Source organism: Hyaena hyaena, unplaced genomic scaffold (assembly GCF_003009895.1).
Source record: "Hyaena hyaena isolate Hyena2069 unplaced genomic scaffold, ASM300989v1 scaffold_333, whole genome shotgun sequence".
Classification (NCBI taxonomy): domain Eukaryota; kingdom Metazoa; phylum Chordata; class Mammalia; order Carnivora; family Hyaenidae; genus Hyaena; species Hyaena hyaena.
The window spans coordinates 325,194-348,337 of record NW_024080963.1 but is presented as its reverse complement, the minus strand read 5'-3'; the positions used below and the strand labels follow the sequence as shown (position 1 = coordinate 348,337).

The 23,144-nt window shown below is 41.9% G+C and overlaps 1 protein-coding gene across 3 annotated transcripts in view; it reads right to left on the bottom strand.

Moving 5' to 3' along the window:
• Positions 1-23,144, bottom strand: part of TBC1D9 (TBC1 domain family member 9) — a 115,972-nt gene that overhangs the window by 34,697 nt on the left and 58,131 nt on the right. For 2 of the 3 annotated variants that reach the window (XM_039249156.1, XM_039249157.1), the window contains exons 3-6: positions 9,160-9,388; positions 8,463-8,724; positions 6,481-6,688; positions 223-429 (exon numbers count right to left, since the gene is read on the bottom strand). In XM_039249156.1, the coding sequence (XP_039105087.1) occupies positions 223-429; positions 6,481-6,688; positions 8,463-8,724; positions 9,160-9,388 (906 nt within the window). Of the gene's footprint in view, positions 1-222; positions 430-6,480; positions 6,689-8,462; positions 8,725-9,159; positions 9,389-14,689; positions 14,809-23,144 lie in introns of all 3 variants that reach the window. The other variant, XM_039249155.1, reaches the window with a different exon arrangement.

Genomic DNA, 23,144 nt, shown 5'->3' with positions numbered 1-23,144 from the left:
CCAGATGATCTACAAAGCTCTGTCCAGCTCTGTGATCCCAAATACAAACTCCATGAGATTCAAATGAGTTATTGCTCAGATACTGCCCTGGGCCATCAGGGTAGATGCCTTATCTTAGCACAGCTGCAAAGCTTGCAGATCAAACAGAACAGATGAGGAAGAGAACATTCTAGGGCAGAGTAACAGGACAAACACAAACACCCTCAGGTGTCTCCCACTGACCTCATCATCTGAGCTGTTGTAGCTGCCTGCAAACTCTTTGTCCGAGTATATTTTGGAGGTGGTCTGTTGCAGGAAATCAGAGATCCTCTGCACTAGAAAATCTCTATCTTTCAAATTGGCAAATAGGAAGGTCATCCTGTTCCTGGTGCTGATGGATAAAGGGCTGGGGAGTACGCTGGAGCTGTCTGCCTTTTCCACAATTGTCACCTGAAAAGAAACATGAAACAAAGCATTACTTGCCAGGGATCACCCAGCAGCAGCCTCTGAGCAGCACAAAACAAGGAACACAGCACTTTTATATTCTGGAGGAACTACCCATATGTTACTGAGGCAAAATGAGATTCTTCAACTCTGTTCCAATAAAAATAAAATAGCGCATAGCAAATCAAACCGGAGCTCTTATCAGAAGCTGGAATTGTTCTGCTGGGCTTTCCAAATCAGCAGATCTACACTGGGAGTGATTTTGTGCCCTGGGGCACATTTGGCAACATCTAGAAGCACTTCCGGTTGTCACAAGTAGAGGGTACGAGTGGCATCTAGCAGGTAGAAGCCAGGGATGCCGCTAAACACCCTGCAGTGCACAGAGCAGCCAGCCTCCACCGAAGCCTGGCCCATGGCATTGATAGGGCCAAGCTTTAGAAAACTTGTTGTGAAGAAACTCCTTGATTTTCATTAAAATTTCATGGAGCCATAACGGAGTGGACACCTAGCTGCTGCATCATCCATAAGAGAAAGAAACAACCCATGATACTCGTGTTTTATTCGAAGATTAATGATGAGATGGTTTTCAAAATCCCACTAACCTTTCAAACATCTCATTGGAATTCCAGAGCTTTGCATCCCTCCCCTTTCCACTTCAACGTTTTAAAGGCTCCATTCTGAACAGACGTGATGTAAACAGTTTAACTGCAACCCTATCTGCACTGGCTGACTCTGTGCGCGTGCATGCGTGTGGTGAAGTAAATCTACCACATCAGGAGACAAGCAGGAAAGAAGGACATCTGTTTTAGCTCTGAGGACACGCATTTGGTGCTTTATAATAGGATTTCCCTCAACTGGAACCGAAGATAAATGCATTAAAATATTTTTCTTTAGAAGCACCTGGGAAGCTCAGTCAGTAAAGCGCCTGACTTTGGCTCAGGTCATAATCTCACGGCTCATAAGTTCAAGCCCTGCATCAGGCTCTTCTGTCAGCACAGAGCCTGCTTTGGATCCTCTGTCCCCTCCACTCTGCCCCTTCCCTGCTCACATGCACGCTCTTTCTCCCTCAAAAATAAACATTAAAAAATTTTTTTTCTGGGGCACCTGGGTGGCTCAGTCGGTTAAGCATTCGACTTTGGCTCAGGTCATGATCTCATGGCTTGTGGGTTTGAACCCCATGTAGGGCTCTGTTTAGACAGCTCAGAGCCTGGAGCCTGCTTTGAATTCTGTGTGTGTGTCTCTCTCTCGGTCCAACCCCCACTGTGCTCTCTCTCTCTCAAAAATAAACATTAAAAATTTTTTAAACATTTTTCTTTAGCACATTAGGAAAAAAAAATCTTGAAGCAAGTCCTAGATAAATGGTTTATTTGCAGCAGCTCTGACTACAATACTTAAAGTTCAATTTTTCTTCCCCTCTTCATTTCCACCTGTAAGCAGTCTAGACAGGTCCAGCTTTAGCCTCTTTATCAATATTTTTATGTGAAATACATTATCCCCGAAGCAGAACTTTAAAACCTGACTTCTACTTGCAGACTTTATAAATGCAGATAGTTGGATATATACTTATATATTTTAAAGGAATCCTGAGATACGTGGAGTTGCACATAAAAGTGGGTTTTTTCCTAATGCAAGAAAGCTGAAGAAATGGGAAAAACAATTTCTTTGCCATGAAAAGGATTTTCCCATGGCACTTAAAACATGTTAAATAATACCTATTTTTAAAAGGTCTATAAAAGCTCCTTTTCTTATAATTTTTTTCTGATTCTTTTGGTCACCAGATCTCTCAGACTAAATGACAAATGCCAAGGGAACTAAGGGTTCAAGTTCCATACCTAAAGCCCAGACAGCCATATGATATTTGATGAGGGCAAAGTGGAAAGATCTTTAGCTAGATTATAAGCACAGAAACAACCAGGAAGCTGCCATATAAAAGATATGAATGCTCACATGCACTACAAAATATTTTTTGCTGACAAATTATTTCCGGTAGAATCCTATCCCATGAGCTTTGTGACAAAGAAAGGGTAACAGCTACATTTGAGTATTCTAGTTTAATAAGACACATTTGCCTTACCAACTAGGGTTATAAAATAGACTGGAATTTAATCAAAGCTTGATATTTAATATATAATATTTGCAAGGTAATTTATAATTAAAAAAAGAGAGACTTCATCTGGAAACTCTATCTAATGAGGAACCTAATTGGTTCATTTTTACCTTCCTGCTTTGCTGCCTCAATAATTTCTTCAAAATCTGTAGTAACATAATTCCATGATTCTGTGTCAATTTGGTCTACCTTAAGTCTATATGTGAAATATATGTTAACAATATCCAGTCAATATTTTAGCTTATTTATAAAAAAGTTAAATGAAACGTGGGGCACCTGGGTGGATCAATCCATTGAGCATCTGACTTTGGCTCAGGTCATGATCTCCTGGTTTGTGAGTTTGAGCCCCACGTCAGGCTCTGTGCTGACAGCTCAGAGCCTGGAGCCTGCTTTGGATTCTGTGTCTCCCTCTCTCTCTGTTTCTCCTCTGCTGGTGCTCTGTCTCTCTCTCTCTCTCTCAAAAATAAACATTAAAAAAAAATTAAACAAAGCAATGATTATTAGTTTATACAATCCTAAATGTGTCCATTTCAAGTAGGATGCAATGTTCCCACGGAGACTACTGCTCATCAGTCAGTTTAACTCAGCCCTGAAAGGTGACAAATCACTCTCTGCTCAGACAGACCCCATGTATGGGGTGGAGGGTGGAGGGTGGAGGGTGGGGGGCCCACCCCATCACTTCTCTGTCATTAAGGTTACCTAAAAGTAGTAAAAATTACATTAAGTCCTTTGCTTCTTCCACTAGTCAGGATTAGGGGTCTACCATTCATATATCTTAGAGATTCACCAGGTTAAGGGGAAGGTCACTGCTGTTTCATTGAGCTATTTCTTTGGAGTTGCATCCACCAATCACAACATGCTTTACTTCTCAATGCTACATCCACAATTGCTCCTCCTCCGATTTACCCTGAAATATAACTGAATTATCTCTACTCTACCACCTGTTAGGGAAAACAAGCCAGCAGAAGATGGATTGAGATTATCAATCCCCATTCTCTCAGTTGCCCTGAACGCTCACTATTGTATTGCATACTGCACTGAAGGGTAAAGAGCCAGCTGGAGACGGTGAACAGGAGAACGGACATATTGACAGCAGCTTATAACTCCCTCCACTCTATCGCCCTCTGGATAAACAGAGTGATGACTTGCTCAGATTCACAAATAAACATTCTTAATCCTGAAGTGGATTTCCCTAGATGGTGCAGGTAACTTGCTTGTAGATAGTACTCGAGGAAGAAAATTAAGTTTAATAAGTCTATGGCAAAGAAGGTGCATTTGCTGAGAAATGTTATAAAATCCATTCCAGGGCCAAATGTAAATACTTGTTGAATTATCTGTCTCAGAATTGCCCCCACAACATAATTCTGGCCTCAAAACGTGTTATAATACCAGTTAGCTCATCTCCTAAGATGGAGAGCTAGATTCGATAACTGCCTAACATTTTGCATTCCTTTTGATCCACCAATTCAGCTTTTAGGAATTCATAATTCATACTTTAAGGAAAATTATACATATGATTGGGAAAATGAAAACAATGTAAGAGCCCAACCACAAGGAACTGAGCAAATAAGCTTTATATATCCATTTAATGGAATAATATTCAATCATTAAAAATTACACTGTAAGAGAAGATTTAATGACATGGGGGATAGTTTAATATATACTCAGTATTAAGGGAAATAGGTAAAAAATAAAATTCCCTATGTTTTATATCTAAATAATATAAATGACATACATAGCAAAGTATAGATAAAGTCTGGGAAGCCATACAGCAGAATAACAGTTGCTATCTTTGACAGATGGAACTAAGGGTGAATTTTGTTTTCTTTTTATTTGTCTATACTTTCACAAATCTTCTCTGATAATAGTGAATTATTCTCTCTCTCTCTTTTTCAATGTGTGGGGGTTTTTTGTTGGTTTTTGAGAGAGAGAGAGAGAGAGAGCGCAGGTGTGGGAAGAGCAGAGAGGGAGACCTAGAATCCGAAGCAGGCTCCAGGCTCTGAGCTGTCAGCAGAGCCCCGACTCGAAGCTTGAACTCACAGACCACGAGATCATGACCTGAGCCAGTCAAGCACTTAACCGACTGAGCCACCCAGGCACCCTGTAAATTATTCTTAAAACAGGAAAAAAAAACCAAACAGAAAATAAATCTGCTTACATGATTAAAACATTTTCTTTAAGGAACCAAGGCAGAGGGAAACTTGAATCCTTTACGCTAGGGAGTCTTAACAAAGGGTCAATCTTTTTTTTTTTTAATGTTTTTTATTTATTTCTGAGAGAGAGAGAGAGAGGCAGCGTGAGCAGGGGAGGGTCAGAGAGAGAGGGAGATATAGAATCTGAAGCAGGCTCCAGGCTCTGAGCAAGCTGTCAGCACAGAGCCCAACATGGGGCTCGAACCCACGAACTGTGAGATCATGACCTGAGCCAAAGTTGGACATGTAACCGACTGAACCACCCAGGTGCCCCATCACTCTTAATTATATAATCAAAGCTTCTAACCACCCTAACTTGTAGAAAAAGGAACAGGGTGGGTTGCAAGTTATTACCAGGACAACTTCAAGACTGTAATACTTACAGCCTCCAGCAGCCTAGCCTGGAGTTCCTTCTTAACTCCAAACCTCCTGGCAAGATTTCCACACAAGTACCAGAATAATCTACCACCGTGAAGACATGACAGGACCCACCTCCTCCCTCCTCTCAGAGACAATAAGAATGTGTACAGAGTAAGAACGCACAATGTTTTCATTGTGCAAGAGAATCAGCCTGGGGCTTTATTAAAATACAGATGCCCAAACCTGCAGAGATTTAGATGTACGGTGGGCTCAGGAATCTGCCTCTGTGGCTAGCAGCCACCGTGATTCTATTGCGGGCAATCCACAGACCAGATCTGAACACTTGGCTTTCTGATTCACAGTCCACAAGACCTAGACTGTTTCCTTGTGACCAAGCTCTTCTCAGGCCGTGAGCAGGTGTAATAACTACACTTCCCGATTTCTGTATTTGTGCTTTGACATCCCAGGCCTTGCTGGCGCTTGGTAGGACCACCCTCCCGGAGTCACCTGTGAGCAGCCCATTCGTGTGCAAACCAACCATCCAGAGCCCACACTTCCCCCACTCTCTTTATTTAATTCAGCTCTCACACTCAGGGTCACTATCCTTGTCCTAATCACCATGGGGCCAGACACCAGATAACTAGGGACAACCCCTATGCCCCACAGCCTGCTGAATTATTTCAGCTAGCCATCCTAAACCTGTTTACCCTGCCTTGCCTGTTTCTTCCCACAGAAATAACAGTAAAGGCTTTTTTTAAAAAGTTTATTTATTTTTAGAGAAAGACAGAGAGACAAAGAGAGACAGAGAGAGAGAAAGCAAGAGCATGGGAGGGGCAGAGAGAGAAAGTGAGATGGGGCAGAGAGAGAGGGAAAGAGAGAACCCCAAGCAGGCTCCACACTGTCAGTGTAGAGCCCAATGAGGGGCTCTGATTCACGAGCCTCAAGATCAGGGCCTGAGCCGAAGTCAGACACTTAACCGACTGAGCCACCCAGGCGCCCCACAGGAAAGGCACTTGCCCACGTTTTCCTGGCTCCCTCTGCCTGTGAACCAAGTCTGTGCCTCCCCAGTGTGCCCCCATGGCCTCTCCTAGAAGGACTGTGAGGTACAACAGTCTTTTCATAGCAATCCCCTCCTGATGTGTCTGGCCTCACCACACCTGAATAACAGTACAATCTCCATCTTAAAATACTAGGCTGCCTTTTCTAGGAAGAAGATCTCTTGCCAGTCACTGAGATTGCTGACAACACACAAAAGGGTGTGGCAGGTGCCACCCAAGAATTATGAGCACTCACCTATAGTTAAAAGCCAAGGAAATGCTGGTAAAAACACATTCCTGGTTCACACAGAAGAGTATTACAAATGCAACTCCTAAGATCTCCATCCCCCCCAACACCTACCTCACGGAGTGGGATGATAAGGCTACATAGGTTCTCCTCCTTGCTGGTAAAGCAGATGTAGTTTGTGGACACAAACATCTGCCCCAAAATGTGCATTTTGTTGAATGGAGTCCAGAGGGTGCAGTCTGTATGGCCGTCTAATTTTTCATCTTTCGGCAACCGGAAAAGTGCGCGGTATCTCTCACTCTTTGCCCTGGCATCAAGATCGCTGGAAGGCAGGAACAATGTCACCTCACACAAGAGCTAGGTTTCCACACCTTCTCAAGGATGTGCCAGCCCATCTCTCCGCCCTTCGATCTTGTCAGACGTATCCCTACCTTCTTGGGTTTCTACTGGAGCTAACTCCAACCTATGACTCAAAAGTGTAATGTAATATTTTAATAGACTTAGGTCCCTTGTGTAGTCATTTTACAATCAAGATCGATAAATGTTAAAGACTCGCAGGAAAACTAAGCCTGGATAGGAAACCCATTCTTTTTCTAAAGGAATACAGTAATTTCTAAGGAGATTATGACATTGATATTTATCCAGGGTCATTTTCTGGACCTTATCTTTTAAGAAAGGCCTAATGAGAATGCAAACAAGCCTCATGACTGCTGGATATCACTGTCTGCCCCAAAAAGTCAACAGAACTGCCTGAAACACAGGAACAACCCACCTCTTCGACAACCAGAGTTTCCAACCTCAGCTGGGTCCGCTGTTGACTACAATCTTTTTTCCCTTTTTCCTGTTTACCATGTTGGTCGTTCAAACCTCTCCTCTCAAGCCTCTATGCCACCCCAGCCCCTGGGTGGTGAAGTTTCTGGCTTCACAGAGCAAAGAGGAGCTCCCCACCCCTCTCCCACACCCTCCTCCCTTTTACTTCCAAATTACCTCCATCCTCACCTACTCTTACTTCCTTTCCATTTCAGAGGGAGAGGTATCTGCACACACAAGCATCTTTTTCCACCCAGTATCAGATGTCACTATTAAAATCACTGGTTTTCTTACAGCTGTAGCTCTGTGCTCCTTCCCCCCCCCCCCGCACCTACCCTCAGCCCACAGTCTTCCCATTCTATGCTGTATTCAAATCTTTCACTTTCTATCAGAGCAACACCCCCCTCCTTTCCCATTGAGTTTCTAGAAAAAGCAGTCTATACTTGCCTCATTCCCACCCCCTTGCCTTCCATTTGCTATTCAATCCACTACAGTTAACACCATTCACCCTCAACCACTCTACTGAAACACGTTTCAAATCACCAAGTATCTTAACTGCAGTGATCTCTTGTCAGGTCCCAATTGCCAGCTATACGCCAGTGACTTCCAATTCCATGTACGTTACTGGACCCACCTCCAATGTGATGTTCTGCAGGCAACTCAACGTGATCAAAGCCGAGCTCTCCCATCCCTTGTACATGCTCTCCCTGTCTCATTCCCCATCTCAGTCCGGGACAATTCCATGCATACAATCACACTTGAGAGCATCAACTTTCCCTTTGCTTTCTCTCTAGCTCCACTCCCACATCTACACTTCCAGGCTTCCCTGCAACCTCTGCTCATCCCATGTGCTGCCCCTTTCCAGATATTAATGGACTTCATTCCCTCTGTGCTCTTGCCTTGTGATTCCTGCATCATGTTATTCCATCTGCCTGAAATATCCATCCTAGTGAACTGCATGGGTAACTTCTACTGCCTCCTGAGAGTCCACTCCAAGCAGCCTCCCCTGAGGGCCTCTTCCACCACCCTGCCCCGTCTCCCCATGCGTGTGCTCATGGCGCAGTGCCCAAAGGACCAGAAGAGTTCCCGTCACTTTGTGCCAAAGCTGGCTATGTCCCTCTCACTCACTGAACTGTGGCTGCTTCAGACAGTCTCTTTCGGTTCTGTATTTATACCCAGAAAAGTGTTGAGAACCCTTGAAGTGGTTAAGAAAAGGTTAAATTTCATAAAAGAATGTAAAGGTTTCTTTTTTCTAAAGTGTGTGAGACTCTGTCTCTGTCACCTACCGTTTTAGAGCCGATACTTTTTTAGGAGACTTCTTTTTCAGTTTGGGCAGGGATCTATCTTGTTCAAACCCCTCATTGTCTAAAAGTTGCCTCATGGCTATGTTGGCGAGCTGTTCCATTAACTTGAAGGTCTCATTGATGTTGAGAAATACAGAGAAGAAATGTTCACTGGACCTCGTGCTCACTTTGATCACGTCGGGGAGAAGCAGAGTGGCGTTCTTCTCAAGCTGTGTGATGTCCACCCACCGGATTACCAGCTTGGCTGGGCACAGGGAACAAGGCTGGTCAACATCTGGCTCCTTAAAACCCCCTGAGGATCATTCAGCCTCACAACCCAGCCCCCAATCTTGGTGCACTCCTTCCTTTGAGTTTGCTTGCCCATATTTATTACTGTTTTGGTTGTTTAAGAGACAAACTCACACCACATAAATTGAGTTCACAATCCTTATGGATTTAAGTCCACATCAGCTGCATGAATGATAACTTTGGTGAATCTTTATTACTTAATAACCTTTTTTTTTTTTTTTTTACAAATACTAGACAAAAATAATTGACTTCACTTGTTAAATGGTTAAAACACAGTGTTGATCCAGTCATAACTACAGATATATTTCTGGCATTTTGATGTGGTTTATGAGGTCAGGGCAAACCTCAGCAGATTCTCCCAAGCTTCCCTCTGAAACTCTAGACAACTCACCTTCCCTTCCCATAAGGAAAGAGTAAAAGCAAAGGTGGTTAATACTGAGGTACATCCAACCCTGACGGGGGACCTTCCCCTTCCAGTAGCTGCAAGAATAATAGTTGACAAGCTTCTCTTCCTCGGGCATCCCAAACAGCCTGTGGAATTTCACAATGGCTTCTTTAAACTTCTCCGTGTCATCATCTTCCTTCACATCGTTGATCTTGTTATACTCTGCAATGATGCCCTAAGCAAGGATGAAACAGGCATGCAGCTGCTATTAATATGACTAGGGCTGCTTTTTTCTGTGTGCTATACATATTGGAAAGGAAAGAAGAGAACGATTTCTAATGCTAGAATTTTCTTTTAAATTGATCAGTTATTTTCAAAGGCAACCCCAAATTCGAAGCCAGTTACCAAGGAGCATTTGCATACTAAAAGATTTTGAAATGACAATGTAGATTTGATTATGTTTGTTGGTGCTAATCATGTTATAAAGCGAACTTAGAATGAAGCCCATGGTTTTATTTTGCAGTTGGGTTCCTAGGCAATCCCGATGGCCAATAAACTGGGAATAAGCTTGGAGACTCTCAAGTAGGCTAATACTTGCTCTTCCCCTGGACCACTTAGCAGGGTTTGGACCTAAAGTCAGAATAAGGAGAATATTAGAAGGAAGTGATGTATAGCAAACCAAATGATACCCATGTTTCGAGTGGAAAAACATTCAAACTACACTATCCAAGATCTACTAAATACCACACTTTTCAAATGCTCATCTAAACTGATGAGAGAATTTATGAGGATACAGAACTGAGAAACAATACTCTGGCACACTGCAGGGCCTAATACGCTAGTATCAACAGACCAGGCCTTGCCAACTAATTTCAACGGTAAAGGTAATAGTCCCTATTAAGGTTCAACTCCCAATTTCCCCACCTTTAAGAAAAGAGAGGATCCAGAATGCAGAACCTCTCCTGAGTTTGCTATAATTTTTCAGTGGACCGGCTGATGGAACAAAAGGATGGAATATCTCCTTCCTTTGTGTTCTACAGGCTCCACCTAACATACCCAGCTTCCAGGCAACAGCTCCATATAACTAAAAAGCTACTGGAATCCAAACACTTGGGAGGTCCTATACTGGACTAAATTTCTCTTCATTTAAATATGCAAAGGACATTGACTGAGAATTCACAAAAAGGAAAATTAACTTAGCAAACATGAAAAAATGTTCAACCTGATCATCAAAGAGAAAACTGAAACAAGACCCCAACTTTTACCTATTAAATTTGAAAAACCATTTAAATGACCAGATTGTTGAAAAGTAAGCAAATTACACAGGGATCCAATACACTGACAATCTCTACTAAGGTCCATTAAAAATGTATAAACTAACTCAGTAACCAACATTTTGTAATCTATCCCAAAGGAAGGAAAAGCTATAGGAAACCTTATATGAACAAAAGTATTCACTGCATTGTATTACTGTTTGCGCCTCTTCCCCACTGGCCTAGAAGCTAAGGAGACTTCTAGAAAGAGAATGGTAAGGTCAATAGTGGGCTAATATTCCATTATTAAAATAACTACTAAAAATCATATAACAACATCAGTCAAGGAAACAAAGACATGATCAAAACTATGTACAGTAAGACTACTATTATGATAAGATGCATTCCAGAAGTCTAGAAAGAAATACACAAAATGTTATCCATGGGTTTGGATTATGGCTGCCTCTGTAGTTAATTATTACATTTATAATTTATAAAAGTTAATTAAATCTCAGAACAGATAAATTTGTTGGTTCCCTTCATTATTGGACAACTGGGAATGCTTAAACCATTCATTTGCACATGAATGACATTCTTTCACACATAATTGCATTAATAGCGATTCCTTCCTAGTAATTGGTTTCAGGGGAATTAAATGTGACATTTTGGGTGTAATAAAAACAGTGAAAAGAAGAGCTGTTTGACATAATTGGTTCTTGTTTTATTTTCTGTTTCCTAGTGTTTGTTTTTGTTTTCCTCCTGGCTATTGTCACTTCTAAGCTTCAGTTTCTTCCTATAGCTCTTTATTTTATCTTATTGTCCAAAGACACGCCTTCTGAGGGAGGTCTAGGAAACCGTAACCGAGAACCTCAGGAGGGGCTCCTAGATGGGGAAGAGGCCTCATGCCCTTTCCCGCACCAGTCTCTGTCCCCTGTGACGTGGTCAGATGAGGATCCTCACACTCTCTCCATTTATATTACTTCCCAGAAGTTCAGATGGATGACTCAGAAATGAAATGAAGAAGTTATAAAATCAGATGGGTTTTATCAATAAAACAACTCTCCATTACTCAGGAACACTTTTTTGTTTGGAAGCTCCCACCTCCTCCCAGCTTCAAACTGAACCTTTCCAATGTCCTCCCCGCTCTCATTTTTACCCTCTTCACTACGTGTCTAGTCTCTATAATTACGACAGAGTAGAAACTGAAATCAGTCGTCTTGAAGCAGTCTAAATATCCATCTTGAGGGGCAAAGGGAGGGAGAAAAGGGGAAGCTGATATGTTGTATGTGTTTTTGTGCTACTCAGCCCTCACTAATTTTATGTGGTCCAGGTAAAATTCAGTTCTCTCCTTCCAAAACATTAGATCCTGAACAGCGATGATATTCCACTTATTTTTCTGATTATAAAATTACTACTTGCTCATGTAAAAGTTCAGGGAAGGAGAAGAAATCAAACAGAAATTGGCCATCCTGTGGCATTTTAATGAGAAGTAAACTATCAGATCACTTCCTAGATTTCTTCCTTAACCTGGGTGTAAAGAAAGGCTTTCTAACTATGACTAAAAATCTGGAAAGAATTTATAATTTTGACTAAATAACACATTTAAATGTCCCATGGCAAAAACTATAATGAGCAAAGTAAAAAGACAAATGACAAATTCAGAGAAATTATCTATGATCTGTATCACTGACCAAAGGCTAATGACATTTATATAAAAGAACTTTAAAAGATTAAAGAAAAATAAGACCAAAGTCCCATAGAAAAATAGGCAAAACACATCAGCGATCTACAGCTATATAAAAATGGCCATTAAATATCCAAAATGTTCAACTTCACTTGTAAGTGAGATAAATACAAATTAAAACAACTCTAAAATATTTTTCCCCCATCAGACAGGCCAAAACTCAAAAACCTGATAATCTGCCTCTTTGGTGAAGCTGTGGGGAAACAGGCATTCCCCTACATGCCAGTGGGAATGTAAAAGGTTACATTTTACATCCTGTCGGGGGCGGGGTGGGAATTTGTCAATATTCAGCAAAATGACACAGGCATTTTGCACTTCTACCAGTTTATCTTACAAATACATCCCTACAATACAAAAACCGATATGCATACATACATCCATGTTTATTATAATTCATGCATAAAATTATAATTCACGCATATACTGTATATTTGTGTGTATGTGTGTATAAGTAGATAGATAATTATAGCAAAATACCAGAAACTACTTGAATGTTCCAGTGTAAGAGAGTGCTGAGTTCTCTACAGTATATACATACATAATCTGCACTCATTAAAAAGAATTAGGCACTAAATGTAACATGGGGTCCTGATTTGGATCATGGAATAAAAAAGAACATGAAATGGTAAATCTGGTAAAATCCAAATTAAGCCTGTAGTTACCAATATTGCATTAATGTTTATTCCTTAGTCTAGACATATACTATGGTTATAGAAGATGTTAATATTAATGGAAACTGAGTGGTAGGGTCTATGGGAATTCTCTGTCCTATCTTTACAGTTCTATAAATCTAAAAATTAACAATATTTCAGGGCATCTGGGTGGCTCAGTAGGTTAGGCGTCTGACTCCGGCTCAGGTCATGATCTCACAGTTCGGTGGTTTGAGCCCCGTGTCAGGTTCTGAGCTGACAGCTAGCTCGGAGGTCGGAGCCTGGAGCCTGCCTCAGATTCTGTATCCCCCTCTGTCTGACCCTCCCCTGCTCAGGCTGTCTCTCTCTGTCTCTCAGAAATAAATAAAACATTAAAAAAATTTTTTAATTAATAATATTTCAACATAAAAACCAAACTATTAAAGATTTTTTTTAAATAACAAACACACACACACATAACATGCGGATACTCTCTATGAACTGATATGAGGTGTCACCTAAGAGTTATTGAGTGAAAAAAGCAAATGCAGAGGAGTATATATACATGAAGGCTTATGTGTAAGAATTAAAGAGAAATAAAAAAAAATACATATATCGGCCTCTTTTCACTAAAAGAAACACAGGACGCATAGGCCCGATGACAATGAAGTTGGTTAACTACAAGGGGCTGGGGAGAACAGGATCGTAAAGATGAAGAAGGGAGTAACATTTTGAGGAATTTAAGCTTTCAGAAGCATGTTAAAATTTTCTGCATGAAAAAAAGAATATTGAACTCTGCAGGAAAGGAGAGAGGGCCTGAAACTGAAAGCAAATGGAAACAAGTGGCTGACTCCAGGAAAGGCACAGAGAAAGTCCAGGACGAGTCTGGGACATCCTCCTAGAGCAGAAGTGCTCAAAAAAGCAACTAGCTAACCCTGGGAGGGTGTGGGGACCAAAATAACCAAGTCCAGTAATGAAACATCAACGACCGAAAAAACAGGAATCCACGAGTCCACAGCAAAAATAAATAGGTACATAAAGGACGAGAGAGAGCCCTTGCTTCTAGTAGAATAGCAGGCGTCAACTGGTAAATGTGAGAGGACTCTGGAGTTGGAAAATTATCAGTTTGTAAAAACATCACTGTACAGATCGGTGAAGACAAGAAAATCATCAACGGATGATTCCCTGCTAAATCATGGGGAAATTTTGAAAAGGAATAGGATATTTTTGTAGCCTTAAAATGTCTTCCTACAGACAAGTTCAAATTGTTTATTATTCGAAAAGGCAAAATCAGTAACTTGATTGGTGTAGGAACACCTTGCTGAGTTTATATCGCCCAACGAGGGGAGATGGGTGTCATGTGTCCCCAGAACTGACACTCTTAAAGGACATAAGATCACTTATGACGCGGTGCACGTGGGAACGCATAATCAGAATCAAATCATGCAATTTGACAAAACCCAAAATGAAAAACGTCCCATTAAAAAAAACCAGAACGATAAACTTAAAAACGTGAATGTCATAAAAGACAGAGAAAGGCTATAGAAACGTTCTAGATTGAAGAAGACAACAGACGAAAACCAATTCAACAGCTTCCTAGACTGGATCTTGTGCTGGGCTGAAAAGAAAAAGATGCTGTAGGTTGGGTCAATTAACAAAATTGGAATATGTGCCAAATATTAAAGTATGATGTTAATGTTAACTTTATTGTAGGTGATAACTGCAGTGTTATTTTTCAATAGAACATTCTTGGAAATACACACTAGGTTTCTGGAGGAAATTCCTCTCGAATAAAAGTAAACGAGCACTCACATGATAACGTTAACTGGGGTAAAATGTTAACAACAGGAGACTTTGTTTTAATTTTTCCAATTAAAAGTTAAAACTAAACAAAACAGAGAACCTGCTACCTGTATTTTTCCTCTCACAAATGTGGTGATATCATTCTCGTTTTCAAAGATGGAGAGTGTCTGCAGCAGATTCTGCTCAAGCCATTCCCAGTGTTCGGTGATTTCTTTTCTGGAACCACCTGTACGAATGTAAAGATGATAATCGAATTTTCGGAATTTCAAAGATACTTAAACAGCCTCACTTCATCAATATGCAATGTCACTAAAGAAGACGGCTGCATTTAAATGCTTTTTCCTTTTCAGGAGACGCAGAGGACAAATAAGGATGTAGAAACCCAAGAATAAATACTGTGTTATAGTCAAGTCTGATCAGGTGGGTTCAGACACTTTTCGGACACTGTTTCCAGGTAGAAGGTGGCAGCATCTCTCCCATTCACTTTTCTGGACTGGGAATTGAGCCCTACCTTCCATTTTTCTCCCTCCTAGAACCTGCACTTCACAGAGTAACGTAGATCTTGTTCGGAGACTAGGTTACTTTTGGTACGTTGCAATAATGAGAGCTTCGGTGTGCCACTGGAGATCTGATGTAACCACCTCCCATAATGGGCAAATATTATCCCCCCTCACTTCAATTATGAATGAGACGTGAAAATGGACGATCGCTAGGGAACCCGCCTGCTCTCATGGGCTCAGCTGCCTTGAAATGTAATGGGATGAGGTCATCCTCACAGCCTCCGACCAAGTGTCTACACTTGGGTCGGGAACAAGTAGCGTAAGTCACTTCGCCTGGCAACCTCCACATTTAAACACTGCTAGCCTGTAGCCTATGTACCGGTACTGCTCTCTCCTCCCAACTGTAGGGCATAACACAGGGCTGTCAAGATGTGGTTGTAAAGACACTCGACTCAGTCCCCTCCCCTCTTATTCCTGCTCTGGGATTGTTAATGTTCTTGAAGAAAAACAATGTTTTATAAATCATTCATAGATCATATACATAAATCGTATGCACTACTCATTCCAGAATTAAGTAACGATTTTATGACTCCACCGATCAAACCTCCTGGCGTCTCTTTCGATTTCCAAGCTTCCTTTTATTTGATTTCTTAATAGTGTCTTTCCTCTTTGTTCTCTGTCACCAGTAACTCAAGGGATCTCAGAATCATTCTGACTCCTGACAAAGAAGGGAGACACGAAGGTGTCTGCAATGATACCAGAACTGTGGGAGGGGAACTAAGAGCTCTTTGAGAATGAGATAGGTTGGGGGCGCCTGGGTGGCTCAGTTGGTTGAGCATCGGACTTCGGCTCAGGTCATGATCTCACAGTTCGTGGGTTTGAGCCCCGCATTGGGCTCTGTGCTGACAGCTCAGAGCCTGGAGCCTGCTTCCGGTTGTGTGTCTCCCTCTCTCTCTGCCCCTCCCCCACTTATGCTGTGTTTCTGTCTCAATAACAAAGAAACACTAAAAAAATTTTAAACAAAGAGAAAATGAGATAGGTTTGAGGAGTTTCAGACCCACTATTTAAGGAGAGGCAAAACAAAACAAAACCAAAGTTCATTTTCGTTTACTTTAAGCACCAAAACTGTCTCCACAGAATACTGATGTAGAGGATTAAAAGCAGAATTCTTAGTGGAGAGGCAGCCCTGGGAAAACACGGGAGACCAGATTAGAGCCTTTTGTGGGCATCTTCCCGGCTCACTCATTCGAGGTCATAGTCAACCACATGTAAAGGCAATTGATGACTGTACTATGATGCCATGGCAAGAGCTAGAATTCAGGACACGTGCCCCCCACTCCCCCTGGCCCTCTGCCACTAGCCGGTTGGATCACTTTAGACAGTCTGTTTAATCTGTGAAATGGAGATGAATGAACAATAGAACAAAAACTACACCAAGCCCTTATCCATTTCAGGGCAATGCTGTAAAAATCCCAAAGAATAATGTCCACAGATACACACTTCGGAAAGGAGGAAATATTTTTCAGATGCAAAGAAGAATGCCCATTTGGAATACTTAGGGAATGAGTTATTCTAGAGTTTACCAGAGAGCTTTAAAACACTTTAGATTTCAGGGGCATCTGGGTGGCTCCATCAGTTAAGCATCCGCCTTCGGCTCAGGTCATGATCTCGCGGTTCACAAGTTCGAGCCCCACATCTAGCTCTGTGCTGACAGCTTGAAGCCCAGAGCCTGCTTTGGATTCTGCTCCCCCTCTCTCTGCCCTTCCCACTCTTGTGCATTCTCTCTTTCTCTCTCAAAAATATAAAAATAAGCATTAAAGAAAAGCATTTAGACTTTAAAATTTTAGGGGCACCTGGGTGGCTCAGTTGGTTAAGTGTCTGACTTTGGCTCAGGTCATGATCTAGCGGTCCATGAGTTCAAGCCTCGCATCGGGCTCTGTGCTGACAGCTCAGAGCCTGGAGCCTGCTTCAGATTCTGTGTCTCCCTCTTTTGCTGCCCCTCCTTTGTTCATGTTCTGTCTCTTTCTCTCTCCCTCAAAAACAAATAAACATTAAAAAATTTTTTTTAAATTTTTAAGTAGTAATTGGATAATTTTCTAAAATATCCTTCCTTGTGTCCCTCCTTGTTGGTAAACAGGTCACTACCATCACCCGCTATCGCTGGCTGTGATATACAGAGAGAGGCCAGTAAATGCCTGCCATGAGCCCTCCACTCCGGCCATCTGTGCTCGTTGGCACTGTCAGGTGTATGCACCTCAGGACAGTGACACTACTGAGCTCCTGCAGACCCAGCGGGCACAGTTCCCAGCATCTGTCTGATCTTGCCTCTCTTCTGCCCCTGCCTATGTCCACTGCAGATGTGCCTTCCAGAGGCTGGTTTTCACTGAGTCTGGCTGTTGACTGGTATCTCACCGTGCTCAGCATTTGGCCAAGTAGTCACACCAGGTACTAGACTTTAGAGTGCCTGTTACACTGGTTGTGGAACCCCACTAATCCCCAGTTGTCCTGGATAGAGAAGTTCCTCAGCTACGAGACCAAGGACAGAACAGGTGTGCCTTCAGCTTTGCACATGCTGCCTTCAAAGTGTTCCTCGTGTACATATTCCTGCAAGTACACCCACTTAAACACACACACACACTCACACACGGTAAAAATGGCGTATGTATGCGCACACTCATTCAACAAATTTTCACTCATACTTCCAATTCTCATGGATATAATATGAAGACATTGTAGCTGATTTCTATCTTCAAGTAGCCCTCCGAGTGCTCTTGTATTGAAGTTCAGATCTACAGTCTACGGCCATACCACCCTTAATGCGTCTGCTCTTCTGTGACGTTCAGATTCACTCTACACATTGTGTCCCCACCTGTTGCCCTCTCTGCTGTCCTGGGGACCCTATCCAGTGCCCTATCCGTCACTTCCATAACCTATACCACCTAACACCATTTGCACCACTGGCTCTTCTGTCTACTTCTTGCTGCTCAGGAAGTGAATCCCCGTATTTCTATTTTCAGTTACCATCACTGCCCCCCTTCTGCTGCCTGTGCTATTTCTGTCCTGCTTTCTATCTCCTGTTGCTCCTCCCACACTTCTCATTGACACATGAAAAGGCTGGCCTTCTAGAGGTATCGTGTGCCACTCACCGAGGAGCTGGCACTGAACATCTCAACATCTTTAGGTCTTGCAACTCTTGCAGCTTTCTCAGTGCCATGGGCCTGCTTCTGTACTACCAAACATGTTTTGGAGGTTTCTTCTGGCTACGTCTACATTCTAAGATTCCAAAGTTCCAGACGACTGAGCTCCAGATAAGAAAGAACCTTGTGTATCATCATATGAAACCATCATCACCATATACTATTTGAGAAAAGAAAGATGCAAATGCCAGCAGCCAATGGTAGTTTTGGGAATTAACTACAGATACTTATCTACACCCAATGGACACCGAAATACACCTTTTACATTTATTGCTTACTATACAAAAGCACCCTATTCTCTGAACACTTTCCTAAATTCACAAAGGGTAAATGAAGACAGGGGTTCAGGTTCTGGGGACTAAACGTATGACAATGCTTATAAAGCAGAGCCGGGTTCCCTGACTCAGCAGGCAAAACAAATCCTGAAGATGCCAGTCTCATAAAAAGTATTTCTGAAATCAGGTGACCATTTCTGTCCACTTCTCCCTCCAGAACAAAGAGTCCACGTTACCTCTCAGAGATCACAGAGCAAATGCCCTGCTAACAGTTTGAGAACAACTGTGACTGCCACACCACTCTTTAGGAACAAGAGAAACTCCCCAAACACCATCTTGCAATCCGAAATGTTCCTTACAAATAGCTCTTTCACTTCTCAAGAAACTAAATACCAGTGCTGCAAGTTTTAAGATGTTGGGACTTTCCTCGTGTTATTTTTTAAGGTGAGATAACCCAGAGCTCTTGTGCCGTGCCTGTGCATAGGGACTGATCTATTCACTCACCAGTTTGAGCTCAATTTTCTGGAGAGGCTTCATTCACAGAGATACAGCAAGGAAAACAAGCTGACCTGACTGTGCAATCAGCTGGAACAACAAAGAAAGCCGGTGTGGAGAAGGAGAACCCTTCAGGAAATCCCGGTTAAGCCAGTTCAAGCATTCTGCTGTGGTAAAAACTACATTGACACTTGATGGGCACAGCACAAGGTTATTGAGAAATTAATTTCGGAAAAATGGGAATCTATCATTTAGAGTGGGGTTTTGTTTGTTTTGTTTTGTTTTTAAGAATACTAGCCACAGGCCCTATGCATGTATCTGGGCAAAATTTAAAGATTATTTAAGATGATGAAAAATACAAAATCATCCTAGTCTAATCTCTCATCTAGCTTTAAATGTATATGAAAGTACATCAAGACCACTTGAAACAAAAAGGAAAAAGCATTAAGAGGCACCTACAAATTGAGTCTATCAGATCTTGTCTCTGAGGATTAAGAACAAAGGCTGAAGGTCCTATGGAGAGACTTCCAGCAGACATTTCTTTGTGATGCATGATCATCTATCTCCAAAACCTATGTTTAAGTGCGATATGACTGAGGTTAGATTATCTGGAATAATAAGGAGCCTGACTATCAGGGAGCCAAAACCACATCATGGAGCAGAACACTGACTTTGATGTCAAAAAAGTACACCCGGTCTCAAAAGTGCACATAGTGACTTTGTGATCATAATTTGTGCTTCAAACACCTCATCTGTAACACGGGGTAACACCCCCTGCCACACTGGTTTGTGCTGAGAATGACAGGAGATCATATGGACAGGAGACTTTAGCACAGGCTGAGAATACACAAGGCACTAAGTAAACAGTTGCTTTTGGCACCATAAGCAGTAGAACACAAAGATCTCGTCTTAACCTGTGACACAGAAGATATTTCAAAAGTGTGATGTCAGGGCACTAAGACATCAGCTGTTTTACCCTTGCCGGACTAACACACACTCACAGAAATCTCTCTGGCCATGGCATCATTATGTTTGGATTGCAAAGTTACTGAAGGAAGTACATTACTGAAGGAAGGCCGGCATGGAACTCCCTGTGGAACTACTGTAAGCTTCTTTTTTTAAATATGTATTTTTTAATGTTAGTTTTGAGAGAGAGAGACAGATCATGAGCAGGGGAGGGGGAGAGAGAGAGGAGACACAGAATTCGAAGCAGGCTCCAGGCTCTGGGCTGTCAGCACAGAGCCTGACACGGGGCTCAAACTCATGAGATCATGACCTGAGCCGAAGTCGAGGCTTAACCAGCTGAGCCGCCCAGGCGCCCCTGTAAGCTTCTTATATAACTTTGCTTATAATCTCTTACCGGCCATAACAATACACTCATAGCTTTATAACACTTTGAGAAAGGAGAAACTCAGGTAACTCACCCAGCCTTGACTATAAGAATCAGTGATTGACGTCTTTATTTTACTTTTTTCACTTAAGTGCCAAGGTCCTCTCCCACTCTGATGGAAAGAATGTAAGTGGCTATCTTTCTGGAAGACAATCAGGCTAGGAACACTAAAAGCCTTACAGATATGTATATTTTTTGACTCAGCATAACTATTTCTATAAATTTATTCTCAAGTGATAATTAAAGGACTGTGAAGAGATTCTTTTCAGAGGCCACTGATTAGGCTGTTCAACATGCAATTAACATTAGGGGGGAAAGATCTATATTTCCATTAATACTGTGTCAGTTAGAAAAATTATGTTATATACAAAACAAAATGTTATCTACCTGTTAAAACTGACATTATAGAAATAGGTTTAAATATTTTTTAACGTTTTTATTTATTTCTGAGAGACAGAGCGACAGCGTGAGCAGGGGAGGGTCAGAGAGAGAGGGAGACACAGAATCTGAAACAGGCTCCAGGCTTCTGAGCACAAAGCCTGATGCGGGGCTGGAACCCATGAACCGTGAGGCCGAAGTCATGACCTGGGCCGAAGTCAGATGCTTAACCGACTGAGCCACCCAGGCGCCCCTAGAAACAGGTTTAATTAGCAAGGAAGGTCTATACACAGATGTATGTACACACAAATATACCTATGTAAGTGTATGTATAGACACACACTCACACACACACATACGTACATATACACAAAGTCTGAAAGGTGATTTGGAGTGTGGTGTTATTGTTTTCAAATTTTTATTCTTTTTGCTTTTCTATATTTTCTTATTTTCTGCAATGAACATGTACTGCTTAAAGAAGAAAGGCAAGTTCTTTTGTTTAAGCTGCTGTGTTCCCAAGGATACAAGAATAGTTCTTGAGGTACACGGACCAAGAAAAGATGATAAAATAAACTTCCACATTACATGTATTTCATGTGGATGGCAACTAAATTACCCCCACATTTTCTCTATCTATTGTAGAGAAATGGCAGAAGCAGAACTAATTAGCAATCTTTAATTAAATGCTGGGTCTTAGCAGTTGCTGACTAAAGAATGTTTAAATATAAAAGCCAGGACAGTGCTGCTGGGCTGGGAAGGGGGAGACCTAAGAACCTGGTCTCAGCTCTGCTCTAACCAGCTACTACAGCTAGCACTGTGAACCTGGGCAACTCCCCTTACCTCTAACCTATTAAAATAAAGATGTGAGACAAGACGGCAGCTAAAATATCTTTCAGCTCTGAAAAAACTTCTCTTATAGAAAAGATTCAGTTCTGAATGAACATCGAGGCCTAGATGAAACTCTGGGATGGTAAAGAAAAGAGAAACTAAATCAATAGGCAGCCAAATCAAGGCAGCACAGAGGGCTGTGTCATCAGTGAAGTGCCCGTCAAACACACATCCTCCACACCACTTCCGTGATCAGTGCTGCTGGAAGGTCAGATGTATCTAGAGGGAACTGTCAACAGCTCCTCTTTGTTTCTGTTTGTCACGGTCCCAGAGCTCCTCTGTAGACAACGCCCTTGGAAATACCACCATTTTTATGTGCCTGTATCTTCACTGAGGCTGTGTAACGTTTCTTACCATTAGAACCTTCTCTAGTTCTTCCAATGGGGAAAGCCAAATGGGTTGCCTTCTACTTAAATCCAGTGAAGGCCAAGGAGGGCAGAGAACCATGTCCAAAACACTAGCTGCAGGTGGAAGACCTGTAGCTGTTTAGCTCCCTAGTGAGATTCTCAGGTGCAAAACGGTCAGTCAGCTGACTGGTGGGGAGTGGGAGAGACTGTCAGAACATAACCAGCTTGACAAAGCTGGCTGAACAAATTCCTATGGTACTGTTTCCTTTCTGTTCTTAGAGTTAGCAGAAGGTATAATTTACTGCATTTCATAAACCACTGAGCAAAATGCAATTCTAAGCTAGAATTGATGGCATGATGGAATATCAACCACAGAGAATGGTGGCTTCCTTTGAGGTAGTAGTGATAAGAAACAGCCATTGCTTAGGAATGATTTTGGCTTCCTTTCCCAATTAAAGGTCTCAATGCCAAGGAAATGTAAAAAAATCAATTTCTTCAAACGAACCTGGATACAACTGTTAAAAGTTTAGAAGAAGCATATGAAAATGGTGTTTTACCAAATAACTCTTGCTTTTTTTTTTCCATTCTTTTTTCTGTATGGGTCAGATTATTGCCAAGGGCCAGGTGATTACTATACTGGGAGTAAGTCAGATGAGGCACAAAAGATTCCTTCTGTCTGGCTCTTCGTGGCTCAAGTGAAAGGCAAGTCAAATGACTAGGATTTACCACTGCTCTTCTATAGAAAGTTGCCTACGTGAAGACATTGACAGCAGATGCTCCCTTCAATGGACATGCTGAAGATTCACAAGGTGCATGGCACACAAGATTTTGTAATGCTATGGATTCTACAGGGCAGTGAGTTAGACTCACCCGGGTTTCTGCTGAAGCTTCCTCCTACAGTAAAGACTCATGAAATGAAAGCAAATTAAAAAGCTCCTGACATACTGTCTCACCAAATACCAAGTCAGTAGTTTACAAAAAATAACACTAAAATTACAAACCGGAAGGTCAGCATATCGGAGAAATCTGAAAGCTGGCAGCTTCCGCTCTTAAAATCCTCTCCTGAAAGGGAGCCAGCAATTTGGGTTTTAA